This window comes from Camelus bactrianus, chromosome 7, assembly GCF_048773025.1.
Source record: "Camelus bactrianus isolate YW-2024 breed Bactrian camel chromosome 7, ASM4877302v1, whole genome shotgun sequence".
NCBI lineage: Eukaryota > Metazoa > Chordata > Mammalia > Artiodactyla > Camelidae > Camelus > Camelus bactrianus.
In genome coordinates, this window is record NC_133545.1 from 11,559,567 (window position 1) to 11,586,919 (window position 27,353).

Here is a 27,353-nt window from a genome sequence, read left to right on the forward strand (position 1 = left end):
GAGAGGCAGACGGCAACCAGAAACGAGGCACGGATGTGAATTATGGTACAAGGGATGGAGGGACTGAGTAGGAGAGGCACTTGCACTGGGCTCTAGGGGTTCCCAATAAATAATAAAGGTTCTAGTCTATTGTCCTGGAAAAGCAGAGCATTTCCAGGGCAACATACTTACTGTTCTTATTGGACCAAAGTAAGCATTAAGGGAATGGAATAGTAGAGCAAAGGCAGATGCTGTATCTGAACACGTAGACCTCTGCCTCTAAATGCACATTTAGGAGATAACATTGCAGGGGATGGAAATGATGTGAGGATGAAGAGATGCATTTTTTTTTAAAGGGAATCTTTAAGTTTATTTTATAAGAAACCTTCCCATGATTGAAACTATGATTCCAAAACAAAGTGGGCTACTTCCTAAGAGTCCTCAAAATATAAAAAGCGTATCACTCCCAGCACCCTTCTGTATCTTGCTTTTTTCAGTTTTATCAAACTTAAATTTGATAAATGAAAACCCTTCTAAGTGCTGGGTAAAGAATTTATACAAAGCAGTGAAATAAAAGTGAGTGAAAAAAATGTAGTGCTATACTTGTTTCAGAAACAATCCTAAAAGAACGGATTACAAAGAAATAATTTCCTTAAATTATAACCCCTTTCTGCCACTGCTCAAAGATCTAATTTCTGCTCTCCTCACCTTCAAAATGGTTTCAAACAGAAAAGCGGCCATTACCTCTTGCAATGTCCCATCTCCTCCAGCAACAATGATCACATCTGTGTTCTCCATCAGCTCCAGGAGTTTCTTGGCTTGGCCCTCATAATCTGTCTGCAATACAAAAGGAGCCTTTGGTAAATTTATCATCCCAGGGCCACAAGGTCAAAGGTCTAAAAATATGGGATATTCTCCTTAAAGTTTTACATTGAATCTTTCCTTAAATTCTACATAATTCATATACATGAAAAACTAAATAGTTATCAAAGAAACTATGTATCATTTTTACAGATTTATATTTGTAGAGCTGGAAGGGACCTCAGAAACCATGTAGTCAGCCCCTTACTTTAAAAATAAAACTTACCTAGTAATTTGTCTCAGTTACACAGTTAGCTAGTCAGAGGACTCATTTCAGGTCCAGTGCAGATTCAATTACATCATTTACCCAGTGACTTCCATCTGAAAGCAGGAAGTCAAGTGTATATGCAAATAAGGAGAAGCAGATGTAGTGAAAAGAGCACAGATTTGGGAACCCAAGAGACCCAGATTAAATCCCAACTCTGCTACTTTTTAGCTGAGTGGCCTTAAACGCTCAGGATCTTAATTTCCTTATCAGTGAAATTACATGTACTGCGGGGAGCACATAAGAGCTTCCTCATAATACTGTTATAAAGCAGTATGAAAAGCAACTAGCCAGGCACCTGTTCTTAACTGGCACTGTACTAAATAAAAGGTGATTACGGTTTTTCTATGATTGTACATAAATATAGGCATGACTCAAGGCAGTCACAAGACAGTACCTAAGCCTCACTATCTTTACTGCAAATACTTCATCTCAGATACACATGTGGACTTAAATGAACCATCTAAGCCACTACCTCTAAACCCAAGCATTGAATTTTAACACATGTAACTTAAACTAAAGTAAGGACACACTCTCTCCAGCTGACACTATACTAGACACACTAACAGGCAAAAGGTAAAGATGGAATTCAGACGGGCTAAAGCACCTGAGCTATTCAGCCACCGTTAACACAGAGGAAAAACTAAGCCCCTAGACTCATACCACTTAATCTTCTGATGAGTGGTTCAACTTTTATTCTAAACAATGAAATGACTGGCTTTACAACTATACTTTCTGATATACATTTATCAGTTTATTAGAAAGGATTCAGATGAAGAGCCAGTTGAAGAAGTACATGGGGCAAGGTATGTGGGAAGAAGGGGCAGGGGTTTCCATGCCCTCACTGGGCACATCACCTCTTCCCAAATCTTCCTGTGTTCCCAAACCTGGAAGATCTGCAAAACCTGTCTTTCTGGGGTTTTATGTTAGTTTCATTGTACACACACGGCTGATTAAATCATAGGCCCCTGGTGATTGAGCTCAATCGATCCAAATACTCCATTGGAAAAAAAAAAGAACCTATGTCAATCCTGGTTAAAAGGATGGTTTGTGAACAGCCTGAAATAGGTGATCATTGAGTTCGCTAAGAAGATAAGTAATCAGGAAGCGTTCGCTAAGAAGGAGGTATTTCAGACTATCCTCATCTTTGACAAATTAGTAGATCAGAAGATCTGGGAATCCAAACAGACATTCTATCAGGTCTTCAGCAAGGCACTTGGCAAGCTATTTCAATATATCCTTGGGGACAAGGTGGAGATATGTGGAAACAATACACTAGAATATAATTGGGTGAACTGACTACCAATTGAATGTTTATGCTCAAAGTAAGATGCTCAGTGGAGTGACATCAAATTGTAGGTAGCTTCCTGACGACGTTTCTTTAGGGCTTTCCATTCAGCCTTTTCCCACACAACACTTTATCAACAATGGAGAGGAAAGGTGATTTACTGAATATGTAAATGATACAAACCTGACAATCTTGCCCCTGTGACTTCTCCAACCTCATCCTCTCCCAGTCTCCCCTTGCTCATTCTACTCCAGCCACACTGGCCTCCTTACTCCTCCTCAAAACCCAAGTACACACCTCTGCAGAGCCTCCAAACAGGCAGTGTGCTCGGCCTGGATTCTCCCCTTCGCCCACCTGCATGACTCGCTCATTTCCCCCAGGTCTCTGCTCAAAGGTCATCTTATCAACCCGGACTTCCTCGCCTTCTGAACTAAACTAACATCCCCATGACTCTTGTTCTCCTTAGCCTGACTGATTTTTCTTCTTGGCACTAATCACCATCTGACAAATTGTACGTTTATTTGCAAATGTTTCTTATCTTCATCTCTTCCTTTCACGATTGAAATGGAAGCTCTGAGAACAGACAGGGAAAATTTTTGTTCAGACTGTGTCTCCAATACCTAGAACAGAGCTTACCTTGTAGTAGGCACTCAATAAATACTTGCAAGAAAAACTAATAAATATAAGTACATGAATGAAAGAACCAAAATTCAAAAAGACACTGACAGATTTAACAGATAGTAATTTAAAAGATTATGTTAACAGAGGTGACACATTCGAGGCGCTGATCTTAAGAGGAAAATTCCAAATGCACCGAAGAGGAGGGATAAAAAAGCATGGCCTAATGATGCAGAAAATCTAACCTTATACCTTTCACAAAAATTACCTCAAAATGGATCAGAGACCTAAATGTCAAGTAAAAACCTATAAAACTTCAAGAAAATAACACAGGAGAGGCTCTAGGTGATTCTGGGTTTGGTAATGAGTTTTTAGACAAATCACCAAAGCAAGATTCACAACAGAAAAAATTAGTAAGTTGGACTTCCTTAAAATTAAAAATTTCTTCTCTTTCAAAATACTGTTAAGAAAATTAAAAGACTGCTTCAAAAGAGAATATAAGAGAAAATATTTGCAAAATACATAACTGATAAAGAACTCATATTTAAAAAACTCTAGACTCAACAATAAGAAGACATACAAGAAACACCCAATTAAAATAGCGAAGATCTGAACAGACACCTCACCATAGAAAATGTACGGGTGGAAAATAAGCAGAAGAAAAAATGCTCAGTATTATATGTTATTAGGGAACTGCAACTTAAGACAATGAGAAACACTATTTACCTACTAGAATGGCTAAAAACTCAAAACACTGAGAATGCCAAATGCTGATGAGGATGTGGAACAACAGAAAATCTCCCTCATTGCTGGTGGGAATGCAAAATGGTACGGCCACTTTTGGAGAGCAGTCTGGCAGTTTCTTACAAAGCTAAGCATACCCTTACCATACAATACAGCAGCCACACTCCTAGGTGTTCACCCAAATGAGCTGAAGAAGTTCTTCCACACAAAACCCTACATGTGAATGTCTGCAGAAGAAGCTTTATTCATAATTACAAAATTGGAAGCAACCAAGATGTCCTTCAATAAGTAAATGGATAAATAAACTGTTGTCCATCTACACAATGGAATATTATTCAGTGATAAAAGGAAATAAATGAGCTATCAAGCCATGAAAAGACATGCCACTGAGGACCTCAGGTGAGACCAGCACAGGAATGGCTCTGAACACAGACTGCTGACCAACAGAATCCTAAACATTAAAACGGTTGTCAAGGCAGTTTATTATGGAGCGAGAGATAACGAGTACAGAAGTAACTCTAGATGTAACAATCCAATAGGGTCAAAATGTGAGAAAAATGAAATGAGCTGAAATTTGAATGAATCTACTGATATAGTCTCAAAATATTTTTAAAAAGTGGATAAAATTAGAGAGAAACAGACAAGTCCAAAATTATAGTGGGATATTTTTAACACTTCTTCCTGGACAATCTATAGTCTAAAAAGAAGAAAAAAAATCAGCGAGGACATATGATTTGAGCCACTCAATTAACATATTTGACTTCATGGACATGTACAAAACATGGTACCCAATAATTGATACATATTCTTTTTAGGCATACAGAAAACATTTATGAAAACAAACCACACACTAGGCCATAAAACAAGTCTCAATAAACTTTAAAATACTGGAATTATATAGACTACATTCTTTGACCATAATACAATTAAATCAGAAATCATTAACAAAAAGATGTGGGAAAACTTCAGATCTGGACATTTTGAAGATGCCTAAATAACTCATTGGTTAAACAAAAATCATGATAAAAATTAGAAAATACTTAGAAATGAATGATAATGAAAACATTGTATGTCAAAACTTCTAGGATGCAGCTGAAGCAGCAGAGTTAAAATTGATGAAATAAACATCCAAGATAAAACGTCAGAAAAGAACAGCAGAAAAACATCCAAAGAAAGTAGAATGAAAGAAACAAGACAGACAGACAAAAAAATTAATGAAATAAACATAAATAAAAGGATCCACAAGCCAAAAAATGGTTCTTGGCAAGGAGTAATCAAATTGATGCACCTCTCATATATGCTGGGAGGAAAAAACAAAAGACAGCACATATAAGCAATAAACAATACCAAGCATGAAAATGAGATATTACAGATGTTACAGAAACTTAAAAGTAAAAAAGAGGACATTATGAAAAACTCGATGCCAGTTAACTTGAAAACTTTAGATGAAATGAACAAATTCCTTTAAAAAATTTGCCTTAAGAAAATTAATTAAAGAAGAAATAGAACTTGAATACCTCTATAGCCATTAAAGAAATTTAATATACAAAAAAAAAAAAAATCCCTTCAAAGATAGTTCCAGGCCCAGATGGTTTGGACTTTGCAGGAATAAATAATGTCAGTCTTAAACATCCATTCTAAGATCTCTCATATATAGAGTCTGCAACACGCACTACAGGACCTGAAATAAACGTTAGTTTTCTTCCCCTTTCTCCCTCCCCAGGAGGCAGACAACTGGAAGATCGCATCTCAGACAAGTTGTAGAAAAGAGTTCAACAGGACATAGTAAATCGGACTAAATAACTCTTCAACCTCTGTGATTTAAGTGTGTAACGTTAAAAACAGGTAAACCACAGACTTACAAGCACGTTAACAGAGTGGTTTTCACCAAATATGCACAGCTATACACACACCACATACACAGCACTTAAAAGTCAACAAAGTGCAATCTTGAGGCATCTTCTCACAACCTCTCTCACTTATTTTTGTCCCCTTTTCTTCTTACCAAAATCTCGAAAACTCTAAAGCCTTACCACTTAAAAGTCCTCACCAGAGATAATTCCCCACCAGAGAGAAAATGTTCACCTGTCTGTGGAACTACCAAGAAATCAAATTATTCAAACTTGAAGGTTTTTTTTATATTCAGCAAAAGAATTCTTACAGCTGTGACAACTTTCATCTTCCGAGAGACGACATTTCCACAATCCTTTCAGATGAAAGGAACCAAGTTCATGCCTCCATCTGATCCTATTCTAGCAATGAAAAGCTGACAATGCTTGGAAAAAAACAAAATTATTTGACTAATTATCAGAACAAGGATTTCTCTCTTCTTGTTTTCTTAAGTGATAAGTGACTTTTGCTAAGAAGTCAAGAGAAAAGGCTATGTCATAAGGAGTGGAAGCTTGGATAAAACCAACACTCTAGAGCAGTTCTCACCTTAACGACAGTCACATCCATGCCAGATAAGTGTAAAATCGGGGCAGCATTTTTTTCAAATAGAGTCCTGGCTTTGCTGTAGACAAAGGAAAAAGTACAAATATTTTAACATGAGTTCTCAAGAGGAAAAATAAAAAGCCCAACCAGCTTCTCTAGAATAGAACGAGAAACAGCCTAAAGGACTCGGTTCCCTGTATTTGTTCAAGTACAGGAAGTCTAACAATGAGTAATGCGTTTCTAAGGATAGGAACGTGGACTCTGTCACTCTGGGGCCTTCAGGAGTTTACCCCTCAGCTAACACAATACCTTGATCCATTTGGGATGCTTACAGTTCACAATCTAGTTCCTCTAGAGGAAGAGCGTACACCACATATGGCTTCACTCAGGCAACAATGTCTGATTCATTCAACAAGCATTTATTGAACTGCTACTGTGTGCTGGACAAGCATAGGAGCTGGGGCAACATGACAAGGCAGACGAAAACACTTGTAACTCAAGTGCAACATAGTTCTCTTGGAACGTATTTATACTCCAGTGGTGGACTGAGAGTGTATTTAGTCTAACATTTTTCATATGATCCAAAAGAACAGACTGAACCACACAGAATATTGCTTCATTCTAACTCAATGGACACAAGCTTTGGAGGAGAGATATGTCATTTTTAACAATTTCAAGTACTAGGGGTATCTCCATTTCTCGAGTTTCAAACCTGTATTGAAATCCCTAGAGAAAGAGCAAAATTCTTTTTCAATAGGGCAGAATTTCTGCTGAGAAAGGAAAAAGTTCGAAATTACCTAATCTATCTATAAGATAATCAGCACCTTGTCCGAAACTCCCAGCCATGCCCTTCTGCGGGTAGCCCCAGTGCTTTGTACACACCTCCCTTAGGGACTTCCACATTCTTTGATGATTAGTGATTTCCAAGGCAGGCTTCAGGACTAGACTGGAATCATTTCAAAAAGACACACCAAACCTTATTAATCCTTGAGTCCCCAGCCTCTAGGAGTCAGACTGGCATACTCAGAAGGGACTTAGTAAGTACCTGATGAATTAACGCACACATGAATGAATGAATAAACCTACCCCAAATGTACACATGTATATTCTGAGGAAAAGGAAATGAGACAATTGTGATATCTTATAATAGCAGAAATAGCTGAACTGCTCTTAGAAGAGTTTGTGTGTTTTAGAAGTATCATACATCATTCTGGTAGTGACCCTGGTCCAGTTCAGACAAGATTCAAAAACACAGCCAGAGAATCATGGGATGCAGAAGTCTCAAAAAGTCCCCAATGGCGTGGTCTCAAAGTTGAATAAATGTTCAATGTACCAATCAGCTGACTTGTCTTTCACCCAAATATTTTCAACTATCACATCAGAAAAAAATGAACAAAAACTAGTACTTTCAAAACAATCAAACTTTTACATCCACATTGACCCAGTCCTCTTTCAGAAAGATTATTTTTTAATCAGTGATGCATGCTTTGACTTTCTTAAGAATAGTTTATCCTAAAAAGAGATTAAAAAGTAGCAAATGAGGAACATATATATTCATAGACCAAGTTCAACACTTTAAAAAGAAATAACTACCAAATGGCACACAAAACATTTCTTATTATGAATTAAAACAGCAATTGAGAAGCTTGAGCAAATTTTCACAAAAACCCAAAGAATACTTGGAGCCAAGGGCCTATGTAAGCATATAATAAGCAAATTAAACAAATACCCTTTCCCTCTTCTACTGCTTTGAATGCTTCTTAGAATAGATGTGAAAGAATAAATGGAAATTTCTTTTTTTTCCAGCTCACCATTTCTGGGGCTTAACCCAACAATAAAAGGCTGAGCTAGTGACACTGTAAAAACATTTCTCCTTGCAGGGTTGCTTTCATTACTAGGTTGATAAGGAAGGATCAGCTGGAAGTGGAACAGATGTATTTCTGAGAAGCAAAACTCTGGAGAAGTCTCAATCGGCTATATTAATCACTTACAAGTCTGTAAGCTCCTCTGAGTTAGTTTAAGAAATAAGGTTTACAAAACTACGAGGCATCACCTCAAACTGGTCAGAACAGCCATCATCAAAGTCTACAAATAATAAGTGCTGGAGAAGGTGTGGAGAAAAAGGTGGTGGGAATGTAAATTGGTGCAGCCACTATGGAGAACAGTATGGAGATTCCTTAAACAACTAAAAATAGACTTACCAAATGATCCAGCAATCCCATTCCTGGGCATATACCCAGAGAAAACTCTAATTTGAAAAGATACATGCACCCCAATTTTCATAACAGCACTATTTACAATAGCCAAGACATGGAAGCAAAACTAAATGTCCACCAACAGATGAATGGATAAAGAAGATGTGGTACTTATGTGTACACACACACACACACACACACACACACACACACACAATGGACTATTACTCAGCCATAAAAAAGAAAACAATGCCATTTGCAACAAAATGGACAGACCTAGAAATGATCATACTAAGTGAAGTAAGTTAGAGAAAGTAAAATATTATATATCACCTACATGTGGAATCTAAAAAATACAAATGAATTTATTTGCAAAACAGAAGCTGACTCACAGACATAAAAACAAACTTATGGTTACCAAAGGAGGAAGGGACAAATTAGGAGTATGGGATTAACAGATATACACTAATACACACAAAACAGATTTTTAAAATAAGGATTTACTGTATAGTACAAGAAACTATATTCAATATCTTGTAATAACCTAACATGGAAAAAGATCTAAAAATATATATATTTGTATAACTGAATCACTTTGCTGTACACCTGAAACTAACACAATATTGTAAATCAACTATACTTCAATTAAAAAAAAAATCTGAATACTTGAGGTTTATTCACATCTTTATGTGATGCCATGGGTACAAAAATCTCTAAAAGGGAAGTGAAGACATTTTTTCCTTCTAATGTTCCATATAAAATATTGAAAAACAAGTGTTACCAGTAAGAAATATATTATTTATTATATAATTAAGGGTGAGATAGCACCAGAGTTAAATAAAAACTTTCTATACTTACAGCAATTTCCAGGTTCACGCACACTGAAAAAAGAATTACTCCTTAATGTATTATTTATTAACGCTAAATACAGTTATCTTATTTCCTTAAGCTCTTATGTAGTTTTAAACCAGTACTACATAATGAAATAGCTACATGATAAATTATAAATTATGTGCCAGAACAGAGCCAAGATGACAAAAACAGTACAAACAGTGAAAGCTTTTTAAAAAGATGCTGTAGAGTTTCAGAGTGGCTGCTTCCCAGAAGCAGGCAGGGATTCACCTTGTTAAAGGGGACGATGACTTTAGAAAGAAAGACTTGCCTTCTGCTTGTAGACACAAGTATTATACTTTTAAACAAGAACCTACCTTTAAAAATGCAAATATACTTAGATGTAAAAGTGTAAACAGAATCTAAAATATCTCCTAGAAGTAGGAACTCAAAATGACCGATTATAGCGTAAACAAACTGCCGTATAGTTCATCAGAATTAGCCAGTTACTAACTTACTAGGTCTCTAAAGGAACAGGACCTAGAACAGCTGCATAAAGTAGGGAGGAGGAGGGGCCAGGGTGGGGAGCCAGGAAAGCACGCTGTGAACCTAGCCCACAGGTTAGCGGTGACAGCAACGGCAGCTTACACTTCCTTGATCGAGTGCTGACGATGAAATGGAAAGAATGCTCAACACTTTATGGGCATTATCTCATTTAATCCTCAAGGACTAAATGGTAATTTTTATAAGGTATGTGCTATTTCTTTTCCCATTTTACAGATGAGTAAATTGAGGATTTAAGAAGTTAAGCAACTCCCACAGTATCACAGAGCAGAAAAGAGGGCACAGACCAGGTGCTTCAAACTGAGACCTAAACCCAGTTCTCTGCTAGCTTCTGCCACAGGCCACCAGGGACTGTTTGGTTGTCTTGGGTATTTGGATTGTGTTGTATTAGAGCCTGTTTGGTTGTTGGTATTGTTCAGTGTTGGTTTTATTTTTTTTTAACTTTTTTTTTTTCAATAGAGGTACAGGCTTTGAACCCAGGACCTAATACATGCTAAGCATGCACTCTACCACTGAGGTACTTCCCTCCCCTCCAGTGTTGGCTTTAAACAAGAATGATCAATAGGCAGATGACTGGTATGTTTATGGGAGAAGGAAGTGGCTCCAACAATGGTGGGCAAATACAATTCAATTAGGTAGAGTGATGGAGCCAATTTAGACAATTAGTAGGAAAATATTTTAAACTGCTGAATTAAAAAGAAATAAGGTGTGACTAGTCCTCTTATCTGTGAAACCACACTCACTACCTCCCTAGAAATGACTAGAGGAACTTATTTCAGAGCCCCTGTGTTTCTCTCCAGACAATATTAACCTTATCACTTAGAAGCTGGTCCCAACTACTCCATTGCTCTTATTTTCTTAACATCATTTTACTTAGAGCTTATAGAATCCAATCTAATACAAATTTATTAATTTTCTGATCCTCAGAAAAGACAAAAAGAATCATCCTGATCATTAGGTAGAATAAAAGGTATCACTTTTTTCTCCCCCTCCATCCTTTCACTCTTACTATTTTTAAAAAATAAGCTTAAATTTTAAATGAGTTCTTAAAACCATCAGAGTCTTTTTATTTCCCTTTCCTAACAATGTAAAAAAAAATTTTTTTTGCTTATAGCACTTTTTAAAAATTAAGACTTTATTTTTTAGAGCAATTCTTAGGCTTACAGTAAAAATGAGTGGAAAACAGAGTTCTCACATACACCCTTCCCCCCTAGACACACACACACACACACACACCCTCCCCTCCTGCCCCAGCGTAGTACATTTGTTACAATGCCTGAACATGGACATGTGACTATCAACCAAGGTCCCAACCCTTCTTCACATCTCGAGTCTCACGATTCCCTCACTGACCCTCCAGGCCGGCCAGACCAGTTCACATTCTGTCCTGGGACACAGGAGGGACCTAGGAGGGGCTCCTGTCTCCAGGCCCCAGCCCCACGGGCCATTTCCTCAGTCGGGAAGACTCAGTGTTCTCCCTCGACTGGCCTCCAAGACCGAGCTCAATGTTCACTCCTTTGGGAAGGAATGTTTCTGACTTCACAAGGCCACAGTGCTCTCCGCCACCCTGTCACACAGATGACCTCATAACTTACATCAAAGCAGCAGAAGCTGTTCCCAAGGGGGCTACCACCAAGCAGATAAGACTGAGTTGAGAGTGTTAATTCTGGAATAATTATTAAACTTCAATTAGACAAGTTGGCTAAGCACCAGTTAGCTTTACAGTTTTAGCCCATTAACCGTTATTTCTATACTGTAATTGAATCTTATTGCTACAAGAGGACTGAACCTAGTTCTGCCAATTTTAAACAATCCAACCAGCTGCCTGATACTCTGTGACTCTTTTCCCCTTAGAAAAGCTGAATATATAACAAATCACAAACTGAACTACCCTTTGCAAGCGGCAGGATTGAGAAAGACGGTTGCTTTCTTCACTTGTGCATTGGGCGGAATAAGTTGATTTCCAAACACCTGAAACAGAAAACAGACAAGTTTTAAGTGAATGTCCTTTTATTGAGTTAGTGATCACGTATATTCTCTCATTCCAAAAGAATTTACTTCCAGCACATATAGTGTCTACCTCTGGGGAAACAATGTTCTTTCATGATTTCATATTGGCACCACCACCATAAACAACTACAATAAAATGCTCCATTATTTAATGAAAATAAGCTGAATTTTGTATTGTAGAAAGCCTGCTTCATTCATATACTAAAGGTAAGTAACTTTTCATTTCTCCTAAGATCTGGCCAGGTTGTTGTTTTCTTTTTTTCCCCCATTAACAGAAGCACTGGGGATTGAACCCTGGACCTCATGCATGCCAAGCAGGTGCTCTATCGTGGAGCTATACCCCCCAACCCCATGGCTAGGTTTATTATAACCAGTAAGGCCATATTCTGTCACAAGGGAAGTTTAATTTGTCTTTAGTTTGCAGAATATAATCTTTTTTCCTTCAACTTATCACTAAAGCTTATTCATGAAGGATCTTTGTGTTACGAATTAATATTCAGATTTTTATACATGTGAAAAATCAATCTAATATTCTATTTGCCTCTTCTTCGCAATCTTGTATAACAGCATCAAATGGTACAGGAAAAGAAGTGTAATTAATATTTACTAAGCACCTAGTATTTACCGCTTCCACACATATTATTCTTGGTTCACAGAAATCAAGGAGATATTCAACAGTCCCATTTTGATCGCTGAGAAAGCCAAGATTCAGAAAGATGAAGTCATTCAAAGTCAAAGTATTAATAAATTACAAGCCTAGAATTTCTCTCTCTCTAACTCCAGAACCCAAACTTCGACTCCATCAGCTCTAAAGACCAGATAAAGGATGAGGCAGAGTGAAGATGCACAGAGGACTAGGTGTCGGGAGAAATAATGGGAGCTACTGCTGTTCCATCTGGATTGAAGAAGATGGTCAACAAAAAGAATGAGAATAGGAAAACACCGAAGAAAGCAAAATTTCAACTCTGGTGATGAGGAGCAGGTCTGGGCCAAGAAGGCAGCACTCAAGTACAGAAGCACAGAGCAAAGAGAGGAGAAGAATGAAAGTTATACCAAGATTTTTCTTAAGTGAATCCAACTCTACCCTCTCCCGACAGTCCACTGGGATCCCTTTCTCACCACTATTTCTTGCTTTAAAAACACTTCTATTTCTGAAGACTCCAGAAGGACGTACCATTTCTTTGTAAAAAGTTTCTGGTACATTAGCGTTTCTACTCTGCTTTCACTCTTACTGAGTTAGACCTTAACATTTTGCTCCCAAATCTCTATATATTGTAATCTGTTCTTTTCCTAGCCATGCTATTTCTGGAATTCGGCCAGAAATGATTTCATTAACTTGCCAGATTCCAGACCTCCAGCTCCAGCTTATTCCTCCTGGTCCTGGGTGCTTAGCCTCCAGAATTCCCTCCCACCTGCAACTCAGGTCTCGGGTTGACAGTCGATTAAGGAGTTTTTATGAGATTACAATGAGGTGAGTTTATGTGAGATTTAAAAAAAAAAATCATATTCTTTCAAGAATTTAGACTGAAAAGGGAAGGACACAGACAGGAAAAGTGACTAGAGGCAGGAGGCTATAAGGATGAAGTCACTCCCTTTCTCCAGATGGAAGGAGCTAAGTGCGCACTGGGAAGTGGAGAATGAGAAGTGCGGGAAGAGGTAAATGAATGCAAGAAAGGAAATAACTCAAGGAACAGAGTCCCTGAAAAAGTAAGAGGAGATGGAATTCAGAACAGGTGCACAAGAAAGGGAGTAACACTGACCACTTTTCCTTCAATCCCCTCTCCAGAGGATTCTCCAGTTGTTCATGGCAAATTAGCTTGGGGTAAAGATCACCTCAAATTTAACATTAACATTTATTTGAGTTGATTTCCAGAACATCTTAGAGCCACATGGGATTAAAACAAATCAAAAAAGTAATCAAGTTCTTAAAACACAGATTTAGAACAGTTAGAGGATCACCGAAGAGAGGAATTCGTTAATAGTAACTATTGTCATTGTCATCCAGGAAAACATCTCAGAAACAAACGTGAGGTCTGCCACCCATCTCTCTTACTAATTCATCATGCCTTGGTCATTTTTCATTCCATGTTTCTTCTCTGGTATTTCTGACATAAGCTTAAATGGCATATAACAATAAGGCAACTCAGTCATGTCAATTCATCTGCAAGTTACCATGTACACATTTGGAGGGGAGGGAAGAACAAAAATGTGGCTTTGAACTTGAAAGGACTTACGATTCTACTGTAACTAATATGACTAGATGTATGAATATTTAAGTGCAGTATCGTGGGACTGAGATAACGCACAGGGTATGAATCGGCTGCACTGAAGAGACAGGCTTTAAAAACACGAATCAACAGTTTTAGGAAGATTTGACTTTGAGAGGTAACACCTGCTCTGAACTGATATCCTTGGGGGTTGTCCAGATTAGGGGTGATTTGGGGTTTAGCCATATCTTCAAGGACAACCACCAGAGCTCCCAGAGCTCCCATCAGTCCAGCCATGTGTTCTTAGGATTAATCCAAAAGCAAACAAGTCGAAAGGGGTGGGCGTTAGAACTGCTCTTCACCAGATGGCTAACCTCCTCAACTTCTATTCAAAGTTGGCTCTCCGCCTGATTCATCCCCTGATAGTGGGGGAAAAAACAGCCAAACTGCACTGATGCAGGGTGCTGTGCGAGACCCCTGGAACAGCCTGAGTCTCTGCACAGTGGAGATAAGGCGGGTTTTCATTGTTTCACATTAAACGGCATTACCTGAGCTTCTTGACAGGCTGCTCTCCTTAGGAGGTTATCACTAGCAAAGTAAACAAAAGAGAATGAACATTAGCTTTAATAAGTAGGTTAAGAGCCAAACAAATAATCGTCATTTTTAAAAATATGTATAACACTGCCCTATAAAATACTCCAGTGAAAGTTTCCTAAAGATCTGTCACAAATCATGGGCACACTGGAAAAATAATGTCCCCGAATGAAATCCTGGGTTAACTGTTTCCATACGATGGGAGGCAAAATAACCCCCCTCCCTCTGAGACGTCCACATCCTAATCTCCAGAACCTGAGAACGTTACCTCGCGGCGGCAGAAGGGATTCTACAGATGTGATTAAGTCTGGAGACGGAGAGACAGCCCTGGATTATGTAGGTGGACCAAATGAATCACAGGGGTCCTTAACAGCAGAGAAACTTCAGTAGCAAATATGACCCATGCAAGGACGGTCAGAAAGATTCAACCTTGCTGGCTCTGAGGATGGAAGGAGGCCATAAGTCAAGGAATGTTGGTACCCTCTACTAACTGTTAAAGCAAGCAAGTGGGTTCTCCCCAGGGCCTCCAGAAGGAATCCTGTCCTTGCTGACGTCTTGATTTTAGCCCAGTGAGACCTGTGTTGTCCCACTAACCCACAGAACTGTAAGATAATAAATTTGTGTTGTGTTAAACCACTGTGTTAGTGGCAATTTGTCAGGGCAGCAATAGAGAACTAATGCACATACCCTGCATTTTTCTTATCCAAGAGAAATTACTCAGGTCATTTGCCAGAAATAAATGTGATGTGTAGTCGCTCCTGCTAGTGCCTTATCTAAAGCTCTCATTTTCTTTAATATCATAGTCAGATGCTCGGTTATATCATAAATGGAAAGTCTGGGCATGAGGCAAAATTTTGGATGCAAAAGTGAAAATGTTCTATCAGGATATGTTCGTCTATTTGGCATAAAGCTTTCTAAAATGTGTTTGTGCCACTCACTCCTTAAGAGCACTTGAAATGGCTGACTGCCTACAGGTTCCAGAACCTTCTCCTTGTGAGGCTGTTTTAAAGCATGCTGCTGGCGCTGCTAAGATCAAAACTTCAAGCTGGTTAGCAACAGTTAAGAAAACAAGTACCCAGAAAACATGACCCATAAACAATTTATAGAAAAGAATTAAAAGGAGAAAAGGGTTATTTCACTTAAATTTTGTGTCTAGACCCTTTTCATAACATCAAAGACTTTGAATTTTGCATTTTTCCACTAATTCAAATCTAATTTTGATATTGAAGTTTGGACTAAAAAATTAAACAACGTTTTGCTTTTTTGCCAAAGTTGCAGTCCAAGACTAGAGATTTTCCTTCCACAGCCAGGCTGGAGGACGACCCCTAGATTTCACAGAGCTGTCACCTTCAATAAAAGCACTATCTAAGGAGAAGTATCTGTGCGGCCCACCTGAAGAGCAATGACAATGTCCCATTAAAATTATAACAACACCAGTACTGCGAAAGCACGTGCTGTTCTATAAGGAAGGCTGCAGGGGCACCCTCACCCCTGAGACGTCTAGCCCACAAGGCGCCTTTACTGTCAGGCTCAGTCCCCTTGCTTGAATGACACGGCCCCACTCCTACCGTGTGGCCAAAGGGAGTCCTACAAGCTCCTTGCCTCTCCTCCACCCGAGAGTCACAAAGAATCATGTTTGCTCATCTCTTCCCACGCCTCTCCACCAACTGCTCTCTGACAATTATTCCAACATCAACAAGATACACACACACACACACACACACACACACACACACACGATAAGGTAAATTCAGGGTACAAACTAGTAAAATATTTTTAAATAATTAACATGTCAATGACCCTTTAGAGCTGACCAGATGCCTCACACTCAGGACCTTCTATCCAGTGATGAGGTAAATTACAGAGGCCTCAGTAACCACTAGAGCATAAAATAAAACTCAGTTCCTTGGAGTCACCGAGCATTGTCACTGGGTTCCCCTGGACTGGGCTAGTCCTCAGTCTAACTCCCAGACTGCCCTGAGGTTACTACTTCCAGCCTCACATGACTGCCTTCCTCCAACCACTTGTTTTTCCCATGGACAGAATGACCTGTGTCTCCAATCTCTTGTCTTACAAAGCCACAATGCGGGTTATCCTGCACAAATATATGCTTCCATAAAAGCTGAGTGCCTGTCTCTATATCCGTGCCCATTTCCCCCAGCCAGCTCCTCCTTCCACTACCGACAGGCCTCTGAAGGTGCCAGGCTCTTCTGGGTCATTAGGAAACACCACCTTCCTTACTGCGCTTGCGTCACACTGATGCCTGTGGACCCAAAGAAAACAGAAAAGAGAATAGCCCTAAACATACAAGCATATGGGTAGCACCTTGGATCACTTTTTCCTAAATTCTTTTTCGCTAGAGGTAAAATTTTGATGGTTAACGTGTGATTAAGTCTATCCTTAAAGATCTCAGCTCTCTTGAGCCCACTAATACTGCTTGATTTATCAGCATGCTATTCAAAATCAGAAGTTTTTTCTGATAGTAAATTCCCTGGATTTTAATGTGCCAAATGGAATACGTATGCTGTCACAGCCACCGGTGAGAAAGCCAAGAGAGTACCGATTTAGAAACGACAAAAGAAATCCTCATTATAATCACACCGCATTTTTTTAAATATCAAAAATGGTATCAACCAACTGGATCATGCTCTCTGAACCAAACCGTTTCTAAAAATCAAAGATATCCTCAAAGAAGAAAAAACTTCTGCCACTGACATATTCTGATGGTCTACAGCAAGCTCTGAAAACTATTTCAAAAAAGAAATTCCAAAAATGTTTTCTGTCATGTCAGCATTGCTGGAATAAAAAAGAAAATAACTTAAAATTCACAGAGCAACTACCGCATGCCAGATACTCTGCAGTTGTTTTCACAAACCTTTCATCTTTGTAACAACCTTGCAAGGCAGGCTTTATACTCTCATTTTACAGATGAGGAAGTTGAGGCTCAGAGAAAGAAACTGACTTGCCCAAGATTACTGTGTTATTAAGTGCTAGAGCTGGCTTTCAAACTCATACCAACCTAACCCTACGGTAAATGCTTTTTCTTCCTAACTTCAGACAATACTGAATGGGCAACACTCCTTTGGATGTATACTTTATAGCACATTTATTACATCTATCAAATTTCTTCCTAGACTCATGTATTATAATTTTGAAAATTGACATTCACATAATGTTTTGCGTAAGTTCAGGTGCAATAAAGCTCCCAAAAGTAATTGGTGGAACAAATCTGTTGAACACAAAATACCGAGTACAGGACCATGAACAAGATTAGATCCTGACCTAAAGAAGTTTGGGATCTAGTGACAAAGAACGGCTCTTGGTAAATATCAGTGACATTGTAAAAGACGCGTTTCCTGATAAATAATATGCCAGGCACTGTGCTCGGTGTCTATGATATACTGGTAAATAGCCCAACACCCCCTGTCCTCATGAAGTTTACAGTTTAGAAAGGAAGAAAGACAATTTGACAGGCAACCTCAAGGTGGTTTGACTTTTACAAGCTCCACAAAAGGGACACAGAAGAGGGGTATTCAAGTTAGTCTAGAAGGAATTAGAGAAGACTTCTTACGGGAAGTGATGCCGAATTTGAGACCTAGGGGAGAAATGAAGGTAGCTAGGCAAAAATCAGGAGGAGAATGTAAGCCGAGGTAAGAGCAGGTGAAGAGCTTGCAAGAGAGAGGTGACAACCAAGGCAGGAAAGGAAAGCAGTCAGGACAGCTGCAGCAGCCTGCGGGGCGGGGCAGGGTACCGGCCAGGCCACCAAGAGCCTTTTCACCTATTTAAGGAATTTGGATTTTATCATGAGGGACACAAGGAGCCATCAATGAGTTTTAAAATGGGCTGGACTTAACAGGGTAGAAGGGCCCTTCTGGTTGCAGTTTCAAGAAGGCAAAAGTCAAAGGTAAGACTAAATCCAGGGAGACCAGAGAGGGTTCTTCAGGAATGAAGGTCAGCGGTGATGAGGACTAGAACCAGGATGGTGGCAGTGAGGATGGAGAAAAGGCAGATTCAGCAGATATTTAGGAGGTAAGTGTTAGGCCCAGCTTGTGGGAATTTAAGGGAAGGGACGGCTCACAGATGGTGCTGGCATTTCTGCCTGAGCCTTCTGGTGGTAAGGAGTGGGAGGTGGTACCGTTCACAGGGATGGACTGCAGTCAGGGACACAGGCTGAGGAGAGAGGAGGCTGAATTGTCTTAGATCAGCCGATCTGAGATGGTGGTGGAGAGTCCAGGCGGAAGCAGCCAGGGGACAGCTGGAAATACACATCTGGAATAGCAGTCATCTCGACTAAAGACACGCAAGGCAATGAGAGTGACCAGGGGGGATAAGATTCGCTGTGAAAGCAGCAGCAGCAGGACGAGACCCGGCGCTCTGGGGCGCTTGACAGAGAACACCAAGTGAATCTCAAGAAACTGAGACTGCGCCTCATTTGAAAGCCAGAGAGAAATGCGGTGGATTAGTGAGGAAAAGTAAAGCACCCTTTTCCCTGTCTCCCATCACGCCCTTGATGCTGCCTCTGCTCTAGGCAAGCTGCGTGTTTTGCTGCTCCTAAAAAACACCATGAACTTTACTTTTTGCCTCTGAGGACTTGATCATTTTATCTTCTCACCCTTAATAAAAAAAAAAATAGAAGGCCTAGCAATACCACACACGCCCTTACCCCACCACACACAACACTGCTTGTCCTATCTTTCTAAGCGTCTTGGAGTCATGGATAATTCACCATCTTCTCTTCCACAGAGCACAGCACAGGCTCTTACAGATAAAAGATACTCAATAAATAACCGTTTAATAAGTAAGTGGCAAATGTTTGAACAGGAGAGACTGACTCACTGTGCTCAGACAAGCAGACTTTGTCCTGGAGGTTATACTGAAGGTTACTCTTTGTAGGGGTACCTGGCATTCTCGAACCAAGAGATCACCTGGGATGCTGCTTCAGTGTCATTCCCACCGAGGGCAACAGGAGGACCCACTGCGGCTCAACACAGGTGAGGAGGGAGAACTCCCAACAGCGCCGTGGGAACTTAACTGGATCAAGAAGACACCAAGAATGTGTGTGCGCGTGCATATATTTGGGGGAGAGGGTAATCGAACTAGTACCTTCTAAAAAGGCTAAGTGAGGAGCAACTTTTGGTACACCAGGAAGCACCACAGTAACTGTCCCAGTGGCTGAATTTGGTGTCAAAGAAATTTCAGATTGCTAATGGGTCAAGAATCAGAATGTGAACCAAAGACCCTGTTGCCAGAAAAAAAAAAAGAAAAATAGGTACCATATATACATGCCAAGCCCATGCTCTTTCCACTGCCTCATGCTGTCTCCTGAGAGAACTCAAGTTCAGCACAATTTAAAAGAGGTGCTACAAAATGCAGTCATATCCAAAAGGGTCCCTGAAGTACTGAATGTAAAAATGTGGGTTCTCTGACAGAAAGAATTTAGAAGCTTCTGGATTAGAAAATGAAAAAAATTTGCTGATATCACTCTGCCTGAGGCTTTACAAGAATAAGAACATGCCTGCTACTCAGGAAATGGGATGCTCTCAATTTATTCTGGGCCATAAATGTTTTATTTATTACTTTAGGACTGCAAAATAAGATAAGTTGTTATTTCAATAACAACTCTACATGGAGAGAAAAATCACATTGATCCGTCCTATTTCCCAAAAAAAGATATTCCCACTATAGTCTAGAGGCAAATTGTACAGCAATTTCTACCACCAGCTTTTCCCTTGGTGCATACAAACGGAGTTTTTTGCTTTACACAAAACAGATTTCAAGTTTGGATGTTTCTACCAACGACTTCAACTTACCTAAGCTTCCTAGAATAATGAATGATTATATTGCAGTGCTGGTACCCCCTGGCTGCCAGCAGGGATGGAGTGAAAATGGAAGCAAAGATGAAAATGAACCTGAGAGAAGTGACTGGTGTGCAGGAGGGGAGGGAGAGCTTCTTCAAACTACACAGCCCACCGATGCAGGTACCGGCTGCTGCAGTGAGCCCCTGCCACACGCGGGACAGTGCTGACTGTCTCTGCCCAGGAGAGCTTCTGCCACACATGGGACAGTGCTGACTGTCCCTGCCCTAGAGAAAGGCACATGACCTAGAAGGAAGCAATGCAGCCCCTAAAGAACAATGCTTGATCTTTGGGGCCTGAAGAATGTTCATTTGGATAGAAGAGAACGGGTAGTGTGTTGGTTAGAAACCCCTAGAGAACAATGAAAACAGTAACGATTTTTAAAAGGATTTTGGGGCCTTCTGGTCTGTTCTTTCCATGTAACCAAGCACGGTATCTCTTCCTGCTCTCCAGGTCTCCCATGATGTGCCACCTGCCACTTAGGAAATTTATATCTTCTTATCTCTCTCCAGCACAATGAGATAAAGAACATCATGAAAGAATAAAAGGGTCAGGAAGAAATCCTGTTGATAACCATGTATTAAGTGGTGACAGTCTTCATTTCAGTGCCCCTTAGAGCAAACAGAGAGGAGAGAAAATGAGGGTCACAAAGGCAATCAATTCCATTAATGCCTGTTCCATCCAACACAGGCATAAACTCCATCACCTCTGTTGCTGATGGTGGGAAGTTTAGCAAAAATAACAAAAAAAGTTGAGGGTGAGGGTTATAGCTCAGTGGTAGAGTGCGTGCTTGGCCATGCATAAGGTTATGGATTCAATATCCAGTGCCTCTGTTAAGAGAAAAAAAATTAAATTAAAAAAAAAAAAGTTAACAAAGCCCATTAGCAAACGTAAAGGACAAGTGTATGGCTTCCTTCTGGACTAGTAAAAGTAGACCAAACGTGCATTCAGGAATGTTGAGGTCAAATGGTACCTTCTGGGTAGATTTCTTTACTTGGTGGTGTATTTAACAATGCAACAGTCAACATTTTTAATAATAATATAAAGCAAGCCAAGAACATTTTCCCAAGACTGTATTTGTGAAAACAGAAAAGAAGGGAAGGAGGAAGGGAGGGAGCTGGTCAAGCCCATAGTTCACAAGAATGAGTAAGTCAGCACTGAAATGAAAAATCCAGAGAAAACATCTTTTCTGAGGGACAAGCTCATGCAAAAGGGACTGCAGTATCTTGTCTTCAGAAAAGTCAGTCCTCCTAGGGGGCCTCTGCCAAAATACGACTTACCCCATCTAGTACATAAGATGTGTGATTTACCCCAGAGATATAAATAAGTATGCCCCCTATTTAACCATGGCTTCCTGAATACTTACACCAACTTCCAAATCTACAATCCCCGTTTTTACTATCTTTATTTCTTTGCCAAAGTGTTAAAGCCCTACAGAAACCTGGTAAGTAAAATGCCTTTCGTAAGGCGCCCAAACCCAAGTTCCATTCCCTGCAATTTACATTTTTAAGGTTGGGCAACGCCTTAGAAATTAACTAGCCCAGTGCTTTTTTGACTTCCCCCAACACAGCCAGATCCCCGTCAACCCAACAACATTACAATGTCTGGTGAGTAGCAAAGTTCACTGCAGCAGTGATTTCCCATTTGGGCAGTGAGATACACACCCCTCCCCAAGGAGCACATGCAGTTCTAATCCCGTATCTCTAAACCCCTAAACACAATCCTGGTATGTTCACTTACACAGGGAATCCTTCAACAGCGCCATCTCCCTTGAGCTCCTAAAAAATTACCAACTGATCTAGTATGAGAAATTCCAGCCTGGGGATCTGCCTACCATTAAGAGAGAAGAGACGCAAAGACTGAGCACTAGAACTTAAGCCTTCTCATTCTCAACACAGCATTTTTTCTCTTAATACTCTGCTTCTACTCTGTTCTCTAAGGACATTCCCAAATGACACGAAAAGCAGGCAAGAAAGCTCTGTCCACTGTTTCATCACAAACGCAGGCATATGCCTCCACTATGGTCACCTTGAGTCACGATTTATCGCTGTAGTGACTATTATCTGCCAGCAGGCTTAGGAAAAAGTCCAGCTACATATAACCCCACTCTTTCTTTATTCATTAATTCACACTTAATAGCCAGTCAAAGACCTGATCTCTGCCCTCATCAGGAAGGCCCCATCTGTAAGAACAGCCAGCAGCTGCACAGAGCCCCAGCTGAGTGTTTCTTCTTTCCTTCTCACTCTCTGAATACAGAAATCCAAACACACCTTCTTCTGCTCTTATCTGTTCCCAGCCATTCTGTCTATATTTACATGTACTTACATGGAACAAGCCACTACTTGTAAGTATTTCAAGCTCCTTCTAATTCCTTGGATTTTCTCCACACAACTTGTTCCTTCTCCAATTGAGGACAGAAAAGTACTTAATGAAAACGGCATCCCCTGAGGGCTCCTCTCACATAATAAACTGACCATTCTGGTCTGCTCTGTAGAACTTTTCATCACCCAGAGAGATGGAAATGGGTTCTGCAGTGTATTCCCCGCTTCTGTTGACCGAGAGAAATAGAGGTGGAAGAAGGCTGAATCTTCTCTCTTCCTCCTCTTAGAACATGAAATGATTCTATTTTCACCCTCTTACTCTAGCCTCGGCTTTCCGTAAAATACCGATTTCCTACACTGCCGTCCTAATACTCACAGGAGCTGAGTTCTGCGGGCGGGCGGGCTGCTAGGTCAGGCTCAAGTGCAGACTTCGGCTGCTACTGAAAGGCATCGTTCTTTGAGCTGCTACCACCAGCCACTCTTGCAACTATGTCTACCCCGACCTAATTCTCCTCAGCATTCTGACATTCTCCTATGGTTCTTTTACTTCTTCCACTTTCTTCTCTTTTTTCCACCCATTCATTTTCACCCAACATGCCAATTTCAACATTCTATACATTCTAAGCCACATACTTTTCCTTATACACAGTAAAACATTAACTTCATTAGGCAACCAAAATACTAGTTCTTTCTGCTCTACCAACCACTAGGTACGGGCATATATACACATATTGAATGTCAGTTATATACAAGCTCCTCACACCTATTCCCGTAGCAAAAGAAAAGACAGAAAAGAGATCACACAGAAATTATGACAGGTATTCAAGAAGAAAGCACAGGAAGAGAGAGTCCTTTCCTATCTTCCTCCCGCCTAACAATGTGTTCTGTACAAATCGCATGCATAAAGTGGTTATTTACTTTGGGCTCCAGGATAACTTCTGACCTATAAACACATAAATTAGCAGCTACTATTGTCAGTACTTGTGCTGTTCCAGGACATGAAATACCTGAGATGTCAGTCACTCCCTAGAGAGGGGTTAGTTTGAGGATCAGCTATGATCATTCTCTGCAGTGCTTGGAGCAACTAAAACCACCGCTATAAATATCCCTAAAAATTATGTAAAGTCAACAAAACAAAATATAACTTAAACGTGCTTCTGCCCTCAAATCTCAGTCCTTCCCTGCCCCACCTCCCACCAATAAACATACAGAAAGGAAGCAAAATAAATAATATAGATGTTTTAAAAGAAAAAAATCTACTTCCTAAATAATATGACAAAGAATTAAATGAAAAGGCAAAATAATTAAACTTCATTGTGCTTAAAAAAAAAAAAAAAGGTTCTCCTATTCCCTCTCAAAGCTGGGGAGACAGGCATGTTACTTAATTGCCCATAAATGAGCTTCTTTAAATAGCAGCTATTAATACCCCAAACTTCAGCATCAGCTTGTGCTCAGAGAGAGAGAGAAAGGAACCTTGAAATGGCTAAAAAGCAAAACAAACTGCTTGCTTCAAATTGCAACAAAATCTGGAATGAGGAAAGGCCATGAGGGGGAAGGGTTCTGCCACTGCTGAACCAGTCGGGCCCTGGACCACTGACTGCAAAGCCAGACGCTAATGTGAACGGATATCCAAGTAAAACATCTGCTTCGTCAGAAACCCCAGAGACACTGAGAAATAAAGCTGAACACATTACTGGGGAGCCATAAGCTCTACCAAAAGAAATAGCACAGGTCTGGTCAAGTGTGGCTCCTGCATAATTTACTCCTGGTATCTAACACATTTCCCCCTGGACGTGCTGTCAGGGTCTCAAACTGCTTCAACACATCTAAAAGGGAGTATAATATGTCCTCCTTAAACCAATTCTCCCTGGCCACTTTCCTCTTTCTGCATCACCAGTTATCCTAGACTTGAAGCTGAAAATGATTTCTCCTACCTTCCTCTCCTTCAACCAAACACCCAGTCATCTAGTTATAATTACAGCTAGCAGGTACTGGACACAGTACCAGGCCCCTGACATGCACCATCTCATTTAATCCTTACAACTATCCTGCTCAACCGATTTCACTGTCACCATTACAACAATTAGGAAACTGAGGTTCAGAGGTTAAGTCAATTAAGTAACTTGACACGGCCAGTGAGCAGCAAAGCCCAAACCAAACAGAGGTCTGCCTGCCAGAGCGGCCGTGCTCAGGCATGACTCACTCCCACAGCTTCATACCCACCCATTTGTGTTTCCACCCCTCATACCCCCACTCAGATCCCAGCCTTTCCTACCTTCTATGTAAACTACCGAAGCACCCTCCCAACCTCCACGTTTTTCTTCATCCGACGCCTCTTACACAGGGAGCCGGACTAAACTTCCTAAATGCCACCACATTCACGACATCCTCCTCTCCTTGAACAGCTTCACCGAGACCTCACTGCTCACCATATACTACCAACTGCTTAAGTCAAAGCCTTCCATACTCTGGCTTCCCCCCATTCTACTGAAAAAATGCAACTCTACAGTGAAGTCACATTCTTTGCCACTCACCAAAAATACACTGTGCACGTCCATTTTCTGCTCAAGTCACTAATATCCCCTAGAACACCGTCCCACCCACTCCGCAGGCCCAACTCAAAAGACATCTTTGTTCTGATGCTTTCTCCAATGGGGAAGGAAAGGAGCAAGGGCAGCACTGTCTCTGATGGAGAGCTTTCTTTGTGCCAGGCCCTAAAAATCTGCACGACAACCCAAAGAGATGGGTACACCACGATCCCGTTTATAGACAGAGATCTTATCCAGGGTCACAGAGCTGATGAGTGTAAGTTGACATTCAAATCCATCTAGTCACCCTCCTTTTAGCCGCGCTGCTCTAGTGAACTCTCAGAAGCAATCATTCTCCATTTTCTAATGCATGGATCAGGCTCACCACATCTGAACCCACTGATCAATCTTAACATCCCCCCAAACAGGACAGACACCACATACTTCCCAATGTGATACAGTAAGAAATCCACAGTAAAAAAAAAAATGTGATTCAAATGATGTCCCTCAGAGCAGTGCTCCTCAAAGGTTAATGTACACACATCCCCTGGAGATCTGGGTAAAATGCAGATTCGGACTCAGTGCATCTAGGTTGGGGCCTAGGATTCTGCATTTGTGGTAAGCTCCCAGGAGTGATCTGTGCTGCGGGAGCACAGCTCACACTTTGACTCACAAAGCTCTAGAAGCCAGACCTAGTCACCAGTTTACAGGACACAGGTGAGACAGAGGACCAAGTTAAACAACACGTGGCCGGGACGAGAATGACCGGAGTCAGGCCCCACTGGCCTCGGTGCAAAACTTAAGGGAGTGCCAAAAAACACAGGGCTGGAGATAAATATTTTAAGACAATATGTTTAAAAAATCAAAATGAATGCAAAAGATCCATGATGAACACAATATCAGAGTTTTAAAGACTGAATCAGTATTACTGATTTTTATTTTTGCCTCAGGCTCCGAGAGGGCTCTGCACAGCACTGAACCACCAAATCTAGAGTATGAAAAATTCTACAGGGCAAATGTAGATGTGCCTGGTTTCTAAAACAAATACTATAAAAGGAAGAGGGGACTAGAATTTATGAGGTTTAAGAGATAAACATCAAATGCAACGTGTGAAACTCATTTCGATATTGACTTAAGCAAAACCATAAAACAGAATTTGGGGTCAATAGGCAAAATGTAAACACAGACTGAATATTAGACGACACAAAAGATTTTTAGTTTTGTAAGGTTCAAGTTAAAGGCATTATGATTTTTTTAAATTCTTTAATTATTAGACATAAGGTACTAAAGTATTTACAAGTAAAACGACATGAGATATACCTGGGATTTGCTTTAAAATATTCCAGGTGAAAAAAAAAGCAGAGGAGAGATGAAATGTGATCAGTCAAATGCTGGTATTTGTTGAAGCTGAGAGACGATACATAGGGATTCATTATACTATCCGAATTTTATATATTTAAAATTTCCATAACAAAAAAATTTTAAGTAATCCTTTCTTCCCTCAGGCACGCCTAACATTTACTTTGTACCACTCAGACAGGACAGAGCTCGGAGTACCTTATTCATCCATATAAAAGCAGCTGCTCTTTTTAACGTGCCAGAACTGTGATCTTCTCATTTAAGTGAGATATTGTGAGCAGGAAGAAAAGTCAAGTTGAGCACACCTGAAGAACTCGCCCAAAGTCACATCGGCAAGGACAAAGGCAAGGCTCAAACCCAGACCCAAAGGACTCGGAAGGAAGCCCAGATGTGAAACACAACATTCTAACACCCATCTTGCCACGTGGGGCTTAAGGCGTAAGACAAGCTCAGTTTGTAGTTCGTCCTCTCTCTCTCGTGCTACCTAAGACACGGGAGCCATTCTTAGAGGTTGAGAGGAAGACCTGGTTTTGAATTGTGGCTCTGACACTTACTGTGTGACCTTGCGCAAATCACTTAATCTTTCTGTTCCTCAGTTTCTTTTATATTCGGCTATTAACCTCACACTATTATGAGAGGCATAACCATCTCATAACAGTTGTTAGGAAAATAAAATAACTGTAAAGTGCTTAGAACTGTGT

At 40.3% G+C, this 27,353-nt stretch overlaps 1 protein-coding gene across 3 annotated transcripts in view; it reads right to left on the bottom strand.

The window, feature by feature from the left end:
- Positions 1-27,353, bottom strand: part of AGK (acylglycerol kinase) — a 95,743-nt gene that overhangs the window by 34,139 nt on the left and 34,251 nt on the right. For 2 of the 3 annotated variants that reach the window (XM_074366905.1, XM_074366904.1), the window contains exons 5-8: positions 14,544-14,583; positions 11,670-11,749; positions 6,192-6,267; positions 724-816 (exon numbers count right to left, since the gene is read on the bottom strand). In XM_074366905.1, coding sequence (XP_074223006.1) covers positions 724-816; positions 6,192-6,267; positions 11,670-11,749; positions 14,544-14,583 — 289 coding nt within the window. The remainder of the gene's footprint in view (positions 1-723; positions 817-6,191; positions 6,268-11,669; positions 11,750-14,543; positions 14,584-27,353) is intronic. The other variant, XM_074366906.1, reaches the window with a different exon arrangement.